Source organism: Herpailurus yagouaroundi, unplaced genomic scaffold, assembly GCF_014898765.1.
Source record: "Herpailurus yagouaroundi ecotype Mexico unplaced genomic scaffold, PumYag 160, whole genome shotgun sequence".
Classification (NCBI taxonomy): domain Eukaryota; kingdom Metazoa; phylum Chordata; class Mammalia; order Carnivora; family Felidae; genus Herpailurus; species Herpailurus yagouaroundi.
The window spans coordinates 31,918,358-31,938,883 of record NW_024412401.1 but is presented as its reverse complement, the minus strand read 5'-3'; the positions used below and the strand labels follow the sequence as shown (position 1 = coordinate 31,938,883).

Sequence of the window (20,526 nt, the reverse complement as noted above, 5' to 3'; positions counted from 1 at the left end):
AACATGAAGGGAAGGCCAGCAAAGAGAAGTATGGATCAAATGAATTATAGGTCTCATTAGAACTAGAATCAGAGGAAAGGTAAAGTAGGATACTAAAAACAGATTACTGGGGATGGGGGAAGTTTGTTACTGGTAATAAGATCTGATTACCAGTCATGGGACTGAATAATTGAGGGAGCAGAAGGAAAGATCACCGGATGAGACATTAAGGATCACAAGACCAGGGTACAGGCAAGATACATATATACTGAAACTACCAAAGCCATTGACTGTGTGATGGCAGCAAGTTACTAATCACGTTGGCCTTCATTTCTTCTTTTTAAATCATACACTGTTACATATTTTCCACAATTCTAGTGTGGGGTTTTAAAATATGTCTACCATATGCTGTGGAGCTCAGAACTATGATAACTTTCACACGTTTTTAACACAGAGATAAAAGCAGCTACATCAGGAAAAATGACAATGTCAAAATAACAATATATGTCCATTGCTACTATCTACACTTCCTCATCTCCCATTCATTTCTCAATCTACTCAAACATAAGTTTTGGCTCCAACACTGCATGGAGATTACTTGTCAGGGTCATTAATGAACTACAAGCTGCCAAAACCAAAGGGCATGTCTCTTTTGAATTCTCAAGCATCAGACACATTTGATCCTTTCCTCCTTCTTGAAACATTTTTTCTTGGATTCTTCCTACCTCAAAGATTGCTCCTTGACTGACTCTTCACTATCCAATCTCCACGTGAAATCTTCAATTCTAAACCGACTTCAACCCCAGGACCCATCCTATTACCTAGCAACCTTCTCACCATGGTTCTTCAATTCTAGAAGCATACTATTAATTACATATAGTGGATAATTTAGGGTTCATTTTTCAGAAGGAATAGGCATTGAAAAAGACTGCTAGATAATCTCATCCAGTCCCACGGATTGAAGTCAACCACATATGCTGCCTATTGTCAGGTCTCTATCTCTAACCAAAACTTTTCTCTGGGACAGAGGTTCATTACAAATCTCCTTGCCATCTCTACTTGAAAGCTCTTTTTTTTTTAATGTTTAAATGTTATTTGAGAAAGAGAGAGAGCAAGAGAGAGAATGTGCTCGCGCAACTGGAAGAGGGGCAGAGAGAGAGAGAGAGAGAGAGAGAGAGAGAGAGAGAGAGAGAGAATCCCGAGGCTCCACACTCAGTGCAGAGCCCATTGTGGGGTTCAATCCCAACAACTGTGAAAGATCACGACCTAAGCCAAAATCAAGAGTAGGATGTTTAACCGACTGAGCCACACAGGCACCCTTCTTCTTTAATGTTTAATAAGCATCTTAAACTTAAATCTTAAATTCCCACCGCAACCCCAAACCTGCTCCTCTCCCAGCCCTCCACATGTGAGAAAAGAACACAAGTATTCACATAATTTATACAACCTAAATCTAAGTTTAATCCTCAATTTTCCCCATTCCAACCCATCAAAAATTCTTTCATATCTACTCTCCCAAACATATCTCAAATCCATTCACTTTTCATCATATCTTAAACAGGTCAAAACCCTGTTTAAGACTACTGTACAAGCCTAACTGATCTCCGTGCTTTCACTCTTGCTCATCCTACTATCCATTTTCCATACAGCAAAGTAACCTTTAAAATCATAAAAGAAATAATTTTTCTCCTCTGCCTACAATCCCCTAAAGGCTTCTTCCTATTTTACCTTGAAAACCCCTGCCTTAGGACAAAGTCCTACAGGCTCTGGCCCCTTGCCTAACTCAGATCTATTACCTCCCTTCCCCTCACCTACCAGATCAGCATACAGGCCTTTTTTGATTCCCAAAACACACTCTTAAAAGGTCTTTCCCCACAGAAAACTCTCTTCTCCATGGGAGTAATTATTATTCAGATCTCAGTTTAAATGTCACTGTATTCAAAAAGGCCTTCTGTGACTAGTCAATTTAAAAGTAGCCACCCAGTCATGTACTATCATATTACCTCATCCTATTTCAATTCTCTATATAGCTCTTAGCATTATCTGGTTATTAAAATTTGTTTTTAAACGGATTTGTTCCATTATAAAATATGTACTGTAACAGTAGGACAAGATATTTAAAGTGCTCAACAAATATTAGATAAATCAACATACAAACACTGGGGGATCACTAACTTGATAGTTCACTAGAAGAATGTATTCAGCTCATTCAAAAGATGTTTACTAAATGCCTACTATGTGCTAGGTATAGGAAGAGCAAAATTCTGGCAGAAACCATACCAGATTTCCCAGGTACTTCCAGTACTGTGATTTACCAATATGCCAACAAATCTTAATTTCATCTCTGTGATACAGTATTTTAATACATTTATTCTTCTTGTTTTAATAATCTAGGAAACTTCTATAATAAAGTACTATCTCCAGCACAACCATATTAAAATGTAATAAACTGCAATAGGAACAAGTTGCTAATAAATGATGTCTAACAAATACCATATACTATACAAGTACAAAACAGCATCTTACAGCATAATCACCAACATTATACAAATAAACCACAAAGCAAGGTAATTCTTTGTAGACTACTGTACAATATGCTAAGTGTGCAGTCTACAGTAATTAAAACTGTTTTATCTTTACAATTTTCTTGTCCAAAACTTCCAACGTATATACACAGCTTTGATGTGTTAATATAATCGCATTTCAGCTTCTTCATTTAAAGTTTCATGTCAGACTTATTATTTTTTTTTCCAGTTATTCAAAGCACACAAACAGTGACAGGGTTAGCATATTGAAGGATTAAATCTGTATATCACATATTCTTTCTTGTTAACCTTTTCACAGATACAATAAGATCTGCAACGTATTACAATCATTTCAAGTTTTGTTCTAATCTACCTGTTCCAGGTTGGGTTGAAGTAATAGCAAAAGGGTTTTTCAAGTTAAAGCAATGGGTTGAAGTAATAGCGAAACAGAAAAAACTAAGTGACTTTGGATCTGAGCTTTAAAAAAAAACTGTATTCCATTTTCCTCTAAATGTCCATCACATGACCAAATTTCAAAAGAAGTTGTTTTCTAACGTTTATTTATTTTTGACAGATAGAGCCCAAGTGGGGAAGGGGCAGAGAGGGAGACAGAGGATCTGAAGCAGGCTCCGCACTGACAGCATAGAGTCCGACATGGGGCTGGAACCCACAAACCGTGAGCTCATGACCTGAGCCAAATTCGGACACTTAACCAACTGAGCCACCCAGGCGCCCCACCAACTTTCAAAATTTTAAAGAATTTTATACAAGTAGCAGTCTATTAGACATCTCAGAATGCTAATTTCTGTTTTTTTTTTTTTACAGTAAATCATCTCTTTAAAACAAAACTTCACATAATTAAGAACATTCTCTTTTAGCAATGGTCTTCTCATCCAACCTACTCATTTTGTTTCTATCTTGTCTGAATATTTTATAAGGGATGCATTACTATCGTGATAATAAAAAGATTGTTTTGCATTGGTTAACACTAAAGGCAGTGCATGGTAACGGTCAAACAAATGGTACAAAATGGCTGATTAAGTGTCAAGAAAATTTTGGCGGTTAAAAAAGATGGAGAGGAGGGGCGCCTGGGTGGCTCAGTCGGTTAAGCATCCGACTTCAGCCCAGGTCATGATCCCGCAGTTTGTGACTTCAAGCCCAGGTTTGGGCTCTGTGCTGACAGCTCAGAGCCTGGAACCTGCTTCAGATTCTGTGTCTCCCCCTCTCTCTGCCCCTCCCCTGCTCACACTCTGTGTCTGTCTCTCAATAATAAATAAATGTTAAAAAAAAATTTTTTAATTAAAATAAAAAGAGGGAGAGGAGTTTCAGCATTCAAAAACTAAAGCAAACACAAACAATTTAAAAACAAATCCTGTTCCTTTTTCCACTTTGTACATCTCCTACTCTATAGCTATTGAGCCACTAGGTCAGCAAGGCTCCCAGAAGACCCAGACAGACCCTGTCCCAACGTGCCTGTATTCCTCCAATGCTGCCACTCAAAGACCACTAAACATATAGATGTTCAACAAATGAATCACTCTCATGATTCCTATATCCCAGTCCTTTTTTTTCCTTTATTTTTGCTCTTGCACATCTCAAACTCTTAAGACTTTCTATATTGGCCACTTGAAGTTACTTAATTTTCTTAATTCCTTCTAGGTAAACATCAAACAAGGGCAAACCTTTGAATAGCCAAAACACAAGTCTCAGAGAGCAAAAACTGTTCATTTTATGTGGATCTCCTTACAGGTCTCACTAAAATCCTGTTTTCTCTGCTTTATTAAAAAATCTATTTCTAATATCCCCGGTTACCTAGTTTTCACCACAAATTAGAAACAGGACACTGAGAGTCTCCCTATATTAATAGAACATTCATCCTTTCTTTCGTTACAGTAATTCTACTCAAATACTATATCAAAAATAGATATCAGGGGCATCTGGGTGGTTAGGCAGCCGACTTCGGCTCAGGTGATCTCAAGGTTTGTTCAAGCCCGTATCAGGCTCTGTGCTGACAGCTCAGAGCCTAGAGCCTGGAGCCTGCTTTGGATTCTGTGTCTCCCTCTCTCTGCTCTTCCCCTGGTTGTACTCTCTTTCTCAAAAATAAACATTAAAAAAAATTAAAAATATAAAGATATTAAAAAAAAATCACTATAAACATTTCTGAAATTTAAATCCACTAAAATGAAATCCTACAAGGGGTTCCTGGCTGGCTCAATTGGTGGAGCACAGGACTCTTGATCTTGGGGTTGTAAGTTCAAGCTTCACACTGGGTGTAAAGATTACCTAAAAATGAAATCTTAAAAAAAAGAAAAGAAAGAAATCCTACAAATCATGTTAATGTAAATGCTCCATATCAACGATTAAATGTTTTCATTTCTTGCTCCAAACAATGCTAGTTTTTATATTTATATAAATAGTAACACAATTATATTTAGAAAAATGGCAACAAAAAGCTGAAAAAGCCAATCTCCATGACAATGAACTTTCTAAAAATACGCTTTTAGAAGCGTATATTTATAATTTGTGTAACATAAGACATTCCCTTGTAAATAAACTGGTAAACAGCAAATATAGTTAAGAATATATGCAAAAACAATATTGGCTCTAAAATAATTAATGCACAAAATGCCTACAAATCTTACAGAACAGCCAGTAGAGCTATAGAAAGTCAGGGCATAACTTCAATTAATCCACAGATATTTACAAAAACCTCCTTGAGGCTTCAATAATTCTGGAATTAATTCAGAACATCACAAGCTGGTAAAGTTCCTGTGGCACCAGTATTACTGCAAAGAACCAAATTCAAATAGACATTTTATAAAAAGTTTTGTCTGAAAGCGTTAAACAGACAGCTGCACTTTAACTTTCATCCTTTAACTTACTAGTACACACTAAGCCATAAAGAAACATTCAAGAAAAATCTGACTTTTATTAGTAATATCAATCCACAGGGTGTTGTCAGTTACTCAGGATACTGAAGTTACTCATCTATAATTGCTATCTCCTGTACTTTAAGAATTTATCAGAAAGCATACTTCTACATATTATTGAAATAAAATTATTTTGTGCCACAATTCCACAAAGATTGGAAACTATGTTTCTTAAATAATTGAAGATGCAGAAAACTTCAGGTTAAGTGAGACAGGTAAAACTTAACACTATATCCTCACCCAAAGACAGCCATTGCTAATGATCGATTTCATTTACTAACCACCAATTAAATACCATTATATCCTCACATCTCCGAAAGGCAGGTACATAGCAAATAAGTTAGAGGCACAAATGGCACTGGTCTATTTAACACCAAGAACCCTGATCTCCACCAAAAATAGAATCAACTATTTTTTTAAATATAGATTGTTAAAAAGTAGCTGGTTTAAACTTAACATGTCAATCTTAATGGTGTAAAGGAACCACAATTCAAAAACAAAAGCAATAGATTTACACCGGTGGCGTTTTTAGATTCTTGGCATAAAGTTGTACTGACATCTTGCAGTCACAAATACAGACGATGGCACGAGAATTTACCACGTGGACTTTCGAAGTGTTCCTGGGTTTGACGACAGAAGAGATTCAAAGTTTTTATTTTCTTTTTTTCTTCCCTGAAATTCTGTTATTTGGGGGCCGGGGGAAGGGTGCAGGGTTTCCAATACCTACATTAGAAGACTTCTACCACAGAGGAGTCATTAACCTGAAGTTGAGTGTGAGCCTGGATTTGAAGGGCTCTAACGCAAAAAATCTTCACCACCACACAGGCCTGGAAGTGCGAATTACGTATGGGTGTGGGCTTGGTGGCGGGAGAACTGCGGCTAAACGATTCACGATAGTATATGCAAATAAAAGGATTACCAGTTCTAGAGAAGAGGCAAATAATTCATTTTCACCACTCACCTTTCGCTCTGCGGCTGACGGAACCTGATAGCTTTTTTTAAAAGGCTCATTATCTTCAGTTACCACCTCCTAGACCTTAGCGCCTAACCAGGTCCGAGCAGGGGTGGTGGCGACGCCTACAACTCCCTCCCGCACCTAAGCACCCAGAGAGCCCGGCTCCATCACCGAGGAGGCCTTGACCTCCCCTCCCCCTCTGGCCCCACTACCGAGAGCTCCCGGGCCCAGGCCTCCTGTGCCCGGCGGCCGTGTGCTCCACGCCATCTGCCACCAGGGCCTCGGCGTCCGGCCACTGCTTCCCCTTACTCCTGCCACAAAGCCTGCGGCCAACTCCGAAGGCTCGCGTGGGCCGCACGCCGCCGCGGCCCTGAGTCCTCAGGCCTTAACCAGCTCCCGGAGCTCGAGCCCCACGCTCGCTGCGCACTCCCGGGTGTGCTGAGGGCTCTCTTCGATCGGGCGCTCTGCCGGGCCCTGCTCGGAGCTGAAGCCCAGGCCCAGCGCACAGAACCGCCGCACCGCCCCCCGCTCAGGCCCGGCGGCCCCCTAGCGCTCCCCGAGTCCCGCGCGCGGCCGCCCCCGCCCTGCCCGGGCCCCGCGCTCCCCACCGCTCGCACCGTCTCGTCGGGGTCTATGTCGATCTTGAAGGTCTGCTGCTGGAGGGTCTTCAGGGTGACCAGCATGGTGCCGCCGCGCAGCTCCGCTGCCGGGCCTGCTCCGGGTGCTGGCCGCTGGGCGGGGTCTGTGGCCTGGCGGGGCCCCGGGGTCGCCCGCGCTCCTAGCGCACTCGGGAGGAAGGCGGTGGGGGTGGGGGCTTGTCACATTCGCCCTGCGGAGCGGCCTCTCCCCCAGCCCTGGGCCCGGGCCGCGCCGCTGCCTCCGCGACTGCGGCCTTCCCCGAGAGTTTGGGCCGCCGTGCTTCCTCACGCGCCCGGCGCCAGCCACTGAGTCCAAGAGGCACGAGTGGTCTGCGAGACAAGCAGAGAATCCGCTAGCTCACCACAAGCTGGTGGCCGCCATCAACGTGACTCGCCGAGACGCGCCCCCTCCCCCACCCGAAAAAATCTGGGGGATGGGGCCGGGCTGGCTAATCACGCAGGCGTAGGGTGCGGCGAGGCTGTGCGCAGGCGCAGCCAAGAACTCCGCCCCGGAATTGGGGCTGGACGGATTGCGGCCTTGGAATGTAGGCGGCCTGGATCGAGGGTGCGCAGGCGCAGTCAGTGGGCTCCTCGAGGGCTGTCGGGGCTTCCTTGTGGCGTCTGCACCCGGGGCGTTCTCCCGCCGGTCGCTGCTCCGCCTACGTCCAGGCTCCTCCCGGCTGCCTGAGTTGCGCAATCCGTAGCCGGGGAAGCGCTACGTGGAGACCGCGCTAAGTGGAAGCCGAGCTCTGGAGCTGGGGAACAGGAGGGCGGTAGGTTGAGGCGGGGTTTGAGTGAAAGGATCGTGGTAACCACGGTACTGGGCCGGCGCTTACTGGGCGCTTGCCGTGTGGATGAGCCACTGTGGTGACGACTCTGATCCTTTACTCCTGAGAGCGCAGACCCCTGTGCCACACTGCCTGGGTGGACCTTGGGCGTAAATAGAAGGACCGATATAGGAGGTCAAGTTCTTTCACTCCTCTGGGCGGAACTGTCCAGTGGCTGCTGTCACCCAGAAGTCAGACTGCTTGCAACTGGATACATAGCCCTTGCCTTTCCCCACGTCTCCCTCCTCTCCCTTGCGCTCGGGTGGTTGGTGGGTACTAGGCACGTGCTCCTGCCTGAGAGCCTGCCTTTGCACTTGTGCCCACTCCTGACTCCTCTTTACCCAGATGCTTGAGTGGCGGCTCACTGTCTCGCCTCCTTCAAACCTTTGCTCAAAAGTCACCTTCTCAGTGAGGTCTACCCTAATACTCGGCTGAAAACCGTAACTACACTAGCTTTATTATCCTGTTCTGTTATCTCTATAGCATTTATCATCTTATAATTACTAGATAATATACATATTTATTAAGTTTATCATCGTTCTTTTCCTCAAACCACAGACTGAAACTGCACAAAAGCGAGGATTTTGTTGTGTTAACCGATGTGTGAAGAAACGTGCCTGACAGCAGGCACACGATAAATATTGGAATGGGTAAATGTGCTTCCAGTCCCTCATCAGTAAGGCACAGATAATAATAACTCAACTCCATTGATTTTGGAGGGGGGTGTTGAATAACGTATGTAAAAACTTAGTACAAGGAACATAGTAAGCATCACCTTAGTAGTTAGCTATTTGTAGTATGCTCATTTACAGATAAGAAAAGTGGAGTGCAGAGATGCTGAGTAATGTGCCTGGAGTCACCCATCTAGTAAGTGACAGATGCAGCATTTGAACCCAAGCAGAATAACTCCAGAGAACTTGCTCCAGGTGTCCGGCTGCTCTCAGTAAGGTACACATTTGACATAAAGTGGTTCAAGTATAAAGGAAAATAACAGTTATACCACTAACCATGTGGCTAGTTGCAAATTACATCTCTGTGCCATGATTCTGACTGATATAATGTCCCTGCTTGATTTTTCTTGGATCTTAGCGCTCAGATAGAATTCTTCCATGGAACTTTCTTTCCCTGACCAACTTCCCTCTCCACTGACCTGGCATTTCCCCTTTCACAGCACGTATCTCCTTGTATTGTAATTCAATATCTAATCCTCTGCCGTCTGTATTCCTGTATATCCACTGTTGGTCACCAGGTGATCTTATCTTGTCCTTTGTTTTGAAATACCTCCAGCTTGGACCTGTCCCCTTCAGTGTAGACAGAGTTAGCCAATTGCCTAAACAATATCTTCACTTAGAGTATAACAACCTTCTGAAGACTATCACAACCAAACAGAACCATTGATTTTTGTCTGGACCTCTCTTTCCCCTGAAACCTGCTTTTCTCCCAGTCTTCCCCCATTTTAGTTCATGATACCAGTATCTACCCAGGTGCTCAGATCAAAAATCTAGTCATCATCCCTGGTAAATCTCTCCTTTGTTCCTGTCTTCCCATCCACCATATCTAATCCATTATCGAGTCCTGTCAACTTTATTCTCCAAATTATATCCCAAAGTCAGCCATTTTTACCATTTCTAATTGTACAGCCTTAGGCTAATCCGTCATTATCTTTCACCTGCCTCCCAACTGGTCTCTCCACTTCTATTCTTTTCCCCATTAGCCTCCCCAGCAATCAGAGTAGTCTTTTCAACCGTAAATCAAATCATGTCACATCTATTCTTTTTTTTGTGTTTATTTTTGAGAGAGAGAGAGGCAGAGAGAGGGAGACACAATACGAAGCAGGCACCAGGCTCTGAGCTGTCAGCACAAAGCCTGATGTGAGGTTTGAACTCACGAACTGTGAGATCATGACCTGAGCCAAAGTCGGATGCTTAACCGACTGAGCCGCCCGGGCACACCTCACATCTATTCTTAATACCTAATTACACTTGAGAATAAAATTCAAACTCTTTACCTGGCTTTTAAGAATTCACATGATCTGAGTCCTGCCAGATTCTCTGGCCTCATCTCTTTTCTTCTGTCTCTGGCTTATTCACGGCCATCCCTCTGCACCAGCTTTCTTTCATGCTCCAAGCAGGCTAAGCTGGTTCTCACCTCTGCAGTTGGCAGTAATGGTCACTTTAGCCTGAAACTGTCTTCCTACATCTTTGAATGGCTAACTCCTTTTCATCATTCAGATTGCAGGTCCTATTTTACTTCCTTGGAGAGCATTTCTCCAAAAACTGCAATGATCTATAATAAACGTATAATAACCCTCTAGGTGAGGCTCCATCCTACTCTGTTTATGTGGATAATTTCATTTGGGCCCCAACAAAACTATGTGAGATAGGTGCAACATTACCCTGGCTTAAGTTTTTTCATGGACCTACTTGAAATTATTATTTTTCAACCTGTTTATGGCCTGTCTCACAATACTACTCGCTTCCCATCTCTGTATTTTAGGGGCAGAAACTCATTTGCCTTACTCATGGTCTTTCCCAAGCACCTAGAACAGTGCCTGGAACACAGTAGGTGCTCAGTAGTGTATGTTGACTGACTCCCAACTCATTTGTAAGCTCCATGAGGCCAGGTGTTGTGTCAATCTTGCTCATAATGGTATCTTTAAAGTATAGTGCAATGTGAATGCTCAATATGCATTGCCTGAAAAAATGGTGAAGGAACTTTAGTTAACATTTTAGTTGAAATTTAAATAGTTGTAAGAAAGCCTGTGAAAACATTTTATAATTTATTGTAGTTTTTTTTATATTTTATTATAAATTCATTCACTTATAATATGAAGTTATAACTTACTTTATTATAACATAACCTTTTATTATATTAAATTTATTATACTTTTATTTATTGTATTTATTTGTTATAATTAAAACCTTTCCTGCTACAACTGCTGTTATCCATCTGAAGTAAAAGGGCAGTGAGAAATGCCTCTCCATATATTGGAGTATATTTTTTAAAAAATCTTTTGCTTGTGGCAAAATAAATAGATATTTAGAAATATTGATTTAGAAATATTCTAGAAATATCTAGAAATAACCACCGTTTTGAGGGTCTTTAGAAATTTTCTAGATACATATATGAGAATATATTCTTTCAAATAGTTGTGGCAACAGTAGATTTTAAATGCCAATTGAAAGATTCACCTGATACATTTTCTAAAGTCCAGTGTTCAGATAAAAGGTTGTTTTTGTTTTCTTTTAATTTCTGGAAAAACTGTATGCCAGGCATAACCACTCTTGGCCCAATAGCACAGGTTGGACAGGCTGTATGCCTCCTTGGAAGATGTAGTAGCCTTTACTCAGAGTCCCACAGTTCACATGATAGATGATAGGACCTCACTCCCCAACTGTCCCTGTAAAGGCCACTGAGGTGAGTTTGCTCATGAGTAAGGCCTTGTAGGATAAAGGCCTTCTTCAAGAGCTATTGTGCAGGATAAAAAGATGGGTAGGAGTTGTTAATTCCAAATACTTGATAACAAGGTTGGTAATTTTGCTTTCATTTTTGGAAATCAGTCAAATGATTTCAGAGAAGTAGATGAGCAAGCAGAGATTTAGCAACTGCTGACTTACGGCAAAAATGCCAGACTTCAAGCTATTCATTCAGCAAATAGTTGTTGAGACTCTCTCCATTCCAGGAACTGTTCTGGGTGCTGTGGATACAATAGGGAACAAAACAAAGTCCCCCTCATGGAGTTTATATTCTAGTGGGATAATAGATAAAGAAGTAAAAATCAAAGATATCTACAATCAGGTGATAAGTGCTATTTTAAAAAAAAAATTTTTTTTCAACGTTTATTTATTTTTGGGACAGAGAGAGACAGAGCATGAACGGGGGAGGGGCAGAGAGAGAGGGAGACACAGAATCGGGAACAGGCTCCAGGCTCTGAGCCATCAGCCCAGAGCCCTACGCGGGGCTCGAACTCACGGACCGCGAGATCGTGACCTGGCTGAAGTCGGACGCTTAACCGACTGCGCCACCCAGGCGCCCCAAGTGCTATTTTTTAAAAAACACATGAAGAGGTTTGGGGCACCTGCATGGCTCAGTCAGTTAAGTATCCAGCTCTTGATTTAGGCTCAGGCATGATCTCACAGTTCATGTGTCCGAGCCCCACATTGGGCTGTGCGCTGACAGAGGAGCCTGCTTGGGATTTTCTCCTTCTCTCTCTCAGCCTCCCCTACTCGCACATGCTCTCTTTCAAAACTAATAAATAAACTTTAAAAAATTAAAAGAAATAAAAACAAAAAGCACATGAAGAGGATCAACAGTGTTCAGAAAAGTAGAGTTGCTATAGAGAATGTGCCAGATACCTGTCATTCCTTTTCCTCCCATCATTCTTTCTTCCCTCTTCTTTCCTCAGCAATTGGCTCCAAGAAGGCTGACCTATGTGGACTACCACAACTGACTTCCTGGGAGTCCCTGCAGGAGATAGGAGTGAGCAAAGAGAGTGAAGTTAGGGAATTTATTCTTTGTGGTAGGTAGTGCTCTTTATTACAAGGTCATTGCTTCTGTAGGGTGGTCCTCCAGGGGGCAGAAAGGTACCCAGTAGGTCACTGGGATTGGTAAATGGGACCACTCCTGCTTCCCTACCTTGGTTCCTGGACCCAAATAGTCTTCCTACTGGGGAAACAGTGCCCTGTAGGCTTCTCTGATTCAGTGTATAGATTGCATTCTGGAGAATGAAACCCTGTTCTTGCACAGTATTCCGTCTGAGATGTTACTTCAGTTGTACCATCAGCAAGTCATTCCATTGCTCTCTCGGGTTGGCTCCTCTGCAGAGGGTGGTATATGAAAAGACCAATGGGTCCTATGATCATGAGATCACTCCTAGACCTCCAGTACGAAGTGGGTCACTGGTTGGATGCTATGATGCATGGAGGTTCTGTGTTTATGGATCAGGTGCTCTGTAAACTCCTGTACAGTGCTACAGGCTAAAGCTCTGCTGGCAGGAGATGTAAATGTATACCAAGAATAAATGTCTATTCTTATGAGGACAAATTGACCCCCGGTATGCACAGGGCCCAAGATAGTCAACTTGCCACCAACTGCCTGGTTGATCCTTCAGAGAATAGTACCATACCAAGAATTAAACACTAATCTTTCTGGCAGTTTGGATATTCAGAGGTGATGGTAGCTAGAACAGCCTTACTGCAAGGTCATGCCTAGTCTCCATCTCTGCCACCACAGTCACCCATTTATGTGCCCATCATGTTTCTACTCTTGCCTCCTAAAAGTCTATTTTAACTACAATACCCAGGTCAGTTCGTTTACACTCAAAACTCTGTAATGGCTCCCCACTTCAGTCAGTAAAATCCCAAGTCTTTACAATGCCCTTCCTCCTTCCTCCTCATTACTTTTCTGACTTTATTAGCTACATAATTCCCTGACTTCACTGTGCTCCCGCTGCACTGGCCCCCTTACTATCCCTTGAACTGGCCAGATCCACTCCCACCTGGGTCTTTTGTTCTCTCCCTGAAACACTCTTCTGTAGATAGATATCTGCCCTCTCCTTCACCTACTACAATCTTTGTTCGAATTTCATCTTCTTAGTGAAACCTACCCTGTCCCTTTTATCATCTTATTTAATATGACATAATGATAATGCCCCACACTTCCCCATCCAGCATTCCCCATGCCCCTTACTCTGCTTTCCTTTTTTTCCCTATTAAATTAACTGTTTTCTTACATGCAACTTTATCTGTTGTGTTTCTTGTGTAGTGTCTGTCTCCCCTGCTAGATGACAGGGATCTTTGTTTTATCACTCACATTCTTTAAACATCAGGAAAAGTACCTGGAACAGAAAAAGAAGAAAATTGAGCCTCCCAGGAATAAAGGCAAATTAAAACAAAGGTGACACTTTTGTGTTAAAATTAACAATTAAGACTTAGTAACCTCCAAAAATATCAAAAGTATATGGGAAAAGTGTTTCCATAGTTTACTAGTGAGTTTACAATTTGTAACAACCTTTTGGAAAGCCCTTTAGCCATATAGGTGGTTTTTAACCTCTAGAATTTCAACTTTTATACACATTATCTCCAAAACTACTTTTCTCAGCTTAGCTATCTAACTATGACTTGAAAAGTTGATTTAACGGTGTAGTCGGCCAACCAGTGGGGCAAAGGCCTGGCATTCACATGTTTTATATTTAAACAGTATTATTTACACAACCCAACATTCCTTTTTCTCATTTGAACTGATTTTCCCATTAGTTTTGCAAGACTAGAAAAACCGTTAGCAATAAATTGTGAAATAGATCTTTTGCTAAAGTTCAGTGTGTTTAAACAGTTTGGGTTCTTTTGTTTTCTCGTTTTTCCCAGCTCAATGTTGTTTTTTTTCTCATTCAACAGGTTTTTTCATTTCTAGCTAAAGTTGATTTTAATTTATGATTTATTTCAAATATACCTGACTTGTCTTTGGAGCTAAAAATCAGAGCTGGCTTTTTGTTGAAATCATGTTTATTTGCTAATGAGCTTATTATCATTTATTCTCCAGTATTCATTGGGAAACAATTATATGCCAGGCCCTACACAGGTCTAGCGAGGCTCTGTCTGCCCTTAGGAGGTTACTGGGGGAAACAAACAAGTAACTGTGTAGAGTGCTGGGATTGGGGCAGGCTCCAGGAAGGCAGTGTGGCTTGATTGACTCTCGGTAGGGTGGAAAAGATGGGCACAGGGACTCAGTGTCTTTTCAGTTCTCTCTCTCTCTCTCTCTCTCTCTCTCTCTTTCACAATTGGTTATCTGATCTGTATATTGGCCAAATGTTCTGAAAATTTTATGAGAACCAGAATACTGTTTTAAAGGAAACCATGAGTAAGTTAATATAATTCTACAAGCTTCTCTGAAGAAACTTTAGACCATTTAAAAAGCATGTTTTTTAAATCTTTCAATGGGAAGTGTACATTCCTTTCTCCTGGACCCATGTTTATTATTTGTGGTTTTGTAATATATGCCTGCCTATGTTTTTGCAGAATTGTTGCACTATATTAATTAAGAAGAGCCCCAGGACCCAAAGTGTTTGAAGTTCATATAGCAATTGTCCCACTGATACCTCTTTTCTTGAGTATTTATTGTTGCATGAAATTGGTTTTATAGTTTCTACCTTATATATAAACTAGCTATATATAAAATTATAAATAACTAATAGAATTGACTACATAAAGATTTTATGATGTCATCATGCAGTAACAATGTGAACAGAATAAAAAGCATGCAACCAACTGAAAAATATTTCCAACATGTGACAAATTTAATATCCTTAATGTATAAATTACTCACAAATTGGAAAACAAAGCATTATGATCCAATTAAGCAAAAGCATACAAGGTTTATACAGAAAATGCATGGGAAAATACAATTAATAGTGCTTATTATGTGCCAGGTGTTTTTCTAAATGCCTGCTAGATTAACTTTTAACCCTCATGTCAATTATGAGATGACCCTGATCGAGTTACTTAATCTTGCTATGCTTCACTTTTCCTCCTCTGTGCACATGTCTAGGAATTTTTCTATGAAAGATGCAAAGAAGTGAGGTTGCTGGGTCCTAGACATTGTGTATTTTAAATTTAATAGACCCCACCAAAATTCTATCCAAATTGCTGTGTCAACGTATGTTCCTATCAACACTGTTTGAGATTACTAGTTCCCCGCCCCCAGCCAACACTTAACAGGCTCTGTTATTTTCTCTTTTTGCCATTGTGATGGGCAAATCACTTGTGCCTTTCATGGATTCAAATCCCGCTCATCCTTAAAAGTACATTTAATTCCCTGTTCTCTTCGAGGATTTCCTTTAAATGCTCAGTAAATTATTTTTCTTTTTTTTTTTTTTAATGTTTATTCGTTTTTGAGAGAGAGAGAGATAGAGACAGAGCACAAGTGGGGGGAGGGACAGAGAGAGACACACAGAATCCGAAGCAGGCTCCAGGCTCTGAGCTGTCAGCACATAGCCCCACATGGGGCTTGAACCCATGAGGCGTGAGATCGTGACCTGACCCTAAGTCGGATGGTCAACGTACTGAGCCACCCAGGTGCCCCAGTTAATTATTTTTCTTTCTTTTCAACTGCCTCAACACTTCGTCTACTCATTCAACAAATGTTTACTGAACATTTACTGTGTGTTCAAGTCACTGCAGATAAAGCAGTGAATAAATTAGGCAGAGATTTCTACCTTTATGGAGCTTACATTCTAAGGAGGAAAGCAGACAATAAAAATAAAGATAAATTTATAGAATATTAGATGGTGATAAGGACAAATAAAGCAGATGAGGGGAGGCGGCTAAGAAGAATCAGGGTGGAAATAGGATTGAAATCTTAGATACCATGTCTGAAGAAAACCCTAGGGAAAGGTTACTTGTGCCTTTTTAGCATTTATCACTTTCTATTCTATGTTTATTTTTTTTATTGTGGTAAAATATGTAAAACAAAATTTACCATTTTAACCATTTTTAAATGTACAGTTCAGAGACATTAGGCACACTCACATTGTGTGCAACCATCTTCACCATCTATCTCCAGAACCTTTTCATTTTCCCAAATGGAAACTCTGTGCCCAGTAACCAACTCTCCGTTCCTTCCCTTCGCAGTCCTTGGAACCACCCTTCTACTTTGTGCTTCTATGACTTTGACTACTCTCGGTATATAATATCAATGGGATTGTACAATATTTGTCCTTTTGTGTCTCGTTTATTTCATTTAGCATAATTTCTTCAAAGTTCACCAGAATTTCCCTCCTTTTCAAGGCTGAAAAATATTCCTTTGTAGGTATATACCGTATTTTGTTTTTCCATTCATCTGATGGACATTTGCTTTCTTTTCTACCTTTTGGCTATTGTGAATAATGCTGCTGTGAACATGGATGTACAAATATCTATTCAAATCTCTGCTTTGAATCCTTTTGGGTATATAACCAGAAGTAGAATTACTGGGTGAAGTGATATTTTTATGTTGAATTTTTTGAAGAACGGCCATACCATTTTCTGTGGTGGCTGCACCATTTTACATTTCTGCCAGCCATGCGCAAGGGTTTCAGTTGTTCCACATCCTTGCCAACACTTGTTTTTTTTCTGTTTCATTTTGTTTCTGTTTTGTTTTGTTTGTTTTAATAATAACCATTCTAACAGGTGTGAGGTGGTATCACATTGTGGTTTTGATATGCATTTCCTTAATGATTAGTGATGAGTGTCTTTTTATTGCTTCATGGCCATTCACATATCTTCTTTGGAGAAATATCTATTCAATTCCTTTGCCCATTTTTGAATTGGGGTGTTTTTTGTTGTCAACAGCAATATATAGGAGTTCTTTATGTATTCTGGATGTTAATCCTTTATCAGATAAGTGATCTGGAAATATTTTGTACTGTGAGTTGCCTTTTAGTTCTATTAACAGTGTCTGTCTTAGTCTATTCAGGCCACTATAACAAAATACTGCAAACTAGGTAGTTCATAAACAAAGGAAATTTATTTCTCACAGTTCTGGAGGCTGGGGAGTCCAAGATCAAGGTGCTGGCAGGTTCAGTGGATGGTGAGAGCCCTCTTCCTGGTACATAGATGGCCGGCTGTCTTTCTGTAGTGTCCTTACATGGCAGTAGGGATGAGGGCTGTCTCTGGAGTCCCTTTTATAAACAGGACAGTAATCTCATTCATGAGGGCTCTGCCTTGATGATCTCATCATATCCCAGAGGCCCCACCTCCTAATACAATCACCTTGGGGGTCAGGATTTCAACATGTGAATTTTGAGGGAACGCAAACATTTAGACCATACCAGTGTACTTTGATGCACAAAACTCTCATTTTCATGCAGTCCAGTGTATTTTTCCTTTGGTAGCTTGTGCTCTTGGTGTCATGTCCAAGAAATCATCATCACATCCAATGTCATGAAGGCTTCCCCTATGTGTTCTTCCAGAAGTTTTGTAGTTTTGGATCTTATGTTTAGGTCTTTGATCCATTTTGAGTCTCATTTGCATACGGTGTTATAGAGGGGCCAATTTCCTTCTTTTGCATGTGGATACTAGATGTTCATTTTTATTACATTTGATAATTTTCCATATTGCAAGGTCCCTTGAAGACAGCACTGTGTCTTATAATTGTTTATATCCCTTACATACCATGTATTTAATAAGAGCTCAATATGCTTTAAAAAAAAATAAATGCTTTGTGGTTACTGACTATTGAATTGAATTGAAAATATTACTGTGTATCTTAATTGTAAGACCAACTCATAATAGGCATTTTAAAAATGTTTTTTTTTTTAATTTTTTTTTTCAACGTTTATTTATTTTTGGGACAGAGAGAGACAGAGCATGAACGGGGGAGGGGCAGAGAGAGAGGGAGACACAGAATCGGAAACAGGCTCCAGGCTCTGAGCCATCAGCCCAGAGCCCGATGCGGGGCTCGAACTCACGGACCGCGAGATCGTGACCTGGCTGAAGTTGGACGCTTAACCGACTGCGCCACCCAGGCGCCCCAAAAATGTTTTTTTTTAATTATGGAATTTAATATATTCTTATTCTAAGGGATTTCATTCTCAAAGAAAAATTACTTTTTCAATTAAGTGATATTGATGGGATTGGAGAATGAGGATTATTGTAAATGTATTACATAATACATACATACATATATATATAGAGAGAGAGAGAGAATAATATAAATACCAAAAAATAAAGTACATAGCCATTTTCAAAGCAAATACTCAACTTCTACTTTGAATATGGTGAATTAAAATGAAGAATACTTTTTTTTTCACTTCTCCAAATCTTTTTGAAATAATACAATCAAAAGAAAAGCCATAAGGGATGAGCACTGGGTGTTGTATGAAAACCAATTTGACAATCCATTTCATATATTTAAAAAAAAAAAAAAAAAAAAGAAAGAAAGAAAAGCCATAAGAACTCTGGGAAACCAAAAAGGGTGATGTAATAGTTGCACAGAAATGTTCCCAGTGAACTAGGCTTGTTGGCACTCATGTGCTTGTATAGTCCCTGCCATATCAAAGCTGGACTTTAACCAGTACATCAGTGAGAGTAATGCTGTGCCATTTGGATCTAAGCCTTTAAAAGTCGTGTCAGCTTCCTCTTTTACACTTATAGGGAAGGAAAAGAGCTTTTTTCCTCTATCCATCTTAGGGTCGTTGGCTGGGCCCTTGCAGATTAGACCAACTAAAGACAAATTCACAAGAGAAAAACAAAAGAATTTTATTAACACATACGTTGCACATACATGTAGGAGAACTCAGTGATAAATAACTCAAAGAGGTGGTTAGAACTTGGGCTTATATGGCATCTTAGCAAAGCACAGTAAATTCATAGAGAAGTGACAGGATAAAGGAAAAGGGGTGTAGGCTTCTAAGGGTGACCAATCGTGGGAAGGTAAATATTTTGGGGAAACTAATGGAGTAAGGTTTGTTCGTGGAGGTCCATCTCAGTGTTGGCTTTCTGTCCTTTTCATGGCTATAAAACTTCCCTGGGAGAGGTGAGTTATGGCAGTCCTCATTTCTCAGAAGTTCCTGCTTTTAGTTAGATAAGGGAAGCTCCAGGTAGGCTTCTTTCTGCCTCTGTCAGTTTTGCCTCCAGCTCATAATAATCCTTATGCCAAAGTGGTGTATTTTGGAGTGGCATATTCTGGTCCCCTACACACTCTTGGAAGCTGGCAATACGTGAAACGGTCTTTAAGATTTTTTTATAATTTTGGGGGGTGCCTGGGTGGCTCAGTTGGTTAAGCATCTGACTTTAGCTCAGGTCATGATCTGGTGGTTCATGGGTTTGAGCCCTGCATCAGGCTCTCTGCTGTCAGCTCAGAGCCTGGAGCCCGCTTCAGATTCTGTGTCTTCCTCTGTCTCTGTCCCTTCCCTGCTTGTTCTCTCTCTCCCTCAAAAATAAATGAATAAACTTAAAAAAAATTTTTAAATAATTTTTGACAGAATAACTCTATTTCTGGGTATTTGTCCTAGGGAAATATTCAGAAAAAAGAACTCCCTTTTGTAAGTTAGATGTACATATCATTATTAATTATAATAATAAAAATGGGAAGGTGGAAGTGGCCTTACTGTTGAATGCTAGGAGAGCATTCAACAAGGTACATTGTATATGACTGCTTAAGCATTATAAACCATGATTTTGGAGCATATTTACTGATAGAATAAAATGCCACTCATTCATGTATTCATTCATTCTGCAAATATATATGAATAACGTGTGTCAGATACTATTATAGATACTGGCTTTTCATAGTGAGCAGAACTCTCTCATGGAATAACTACTATCCTGGAACACTCATTCAGGAAGGGACAAAAAATAGGCAAACAAATATGTAAGGTGGTGATAAATACAAAAAGAAAGATGAAAATCAGATAAGAGGAGAGTTAATATTATTAAAATATGATAAATGATGCAGTGTTAGGAGATGTTTATATAGTATAATCCCAGTTTTATAAATAAATAAACAACAACCATTACCACCACCATGATAAATACATGTACATGGAGGCACCTGGATGGCTCTGTCAGTTAAGCGTCTGACTCTTGGTTTCAGCTCAGGTCATGATCTTGCGGTTCATGAGTTTGAGCTCCACGTTGGGCTCTGTGCTGACAGTGCAGAGCCTGCTTGAGATTCCCTCTCTGTCCCTCTCTCTGCCCC

General features: G+C 40.7%; 1 protein-coding gene and 1 long non-coding RNA gene across 4 annotated transcripts in view; one reads left to right on the top strand and one right to left on the bottom strand.

Moving 5' to 3' along the window:
* The window catches only part of RAD23B (RAD23 nucleotide excision repair protein B), a 47,083-nt gene extending 39,611 nt beyond the window's left edge, over positions 1-7,472 (bottom strand). Inside the window, exon 1 of the mRNA XM_040481903.1 lies at positions 7,007-7,472. Within this exon, the coding sequence (XP_040337837.1) occupies positions 7,007-7,072 (66 nt within the window). The 5' untranslated portion in view covers positions 7,073-7,472. The remainder of the gene's footprint in view (positions 1-7,006) is intronic.
* A 133-nt stretch (positions 7,473-7,605) lies between these two features.
* The window catches only part of LOC121034794 (uncharacterized), a 205,745-nt gene continuing 192,824 nt past the window's right edge, over positions 7,606-20,526 (top strand). For all 3 annotated transcript variants that reach the window (XR_005792617.1, XR_005792616.1, XR_005792615.1), the window contains exon 1: positions 7,606-7,800. This is a non-coding gene — a long non-coding RNA (uncharacterized LOC121034794). The remainder of the gene's footprint in view (positions 7,801-20,526) is intronic.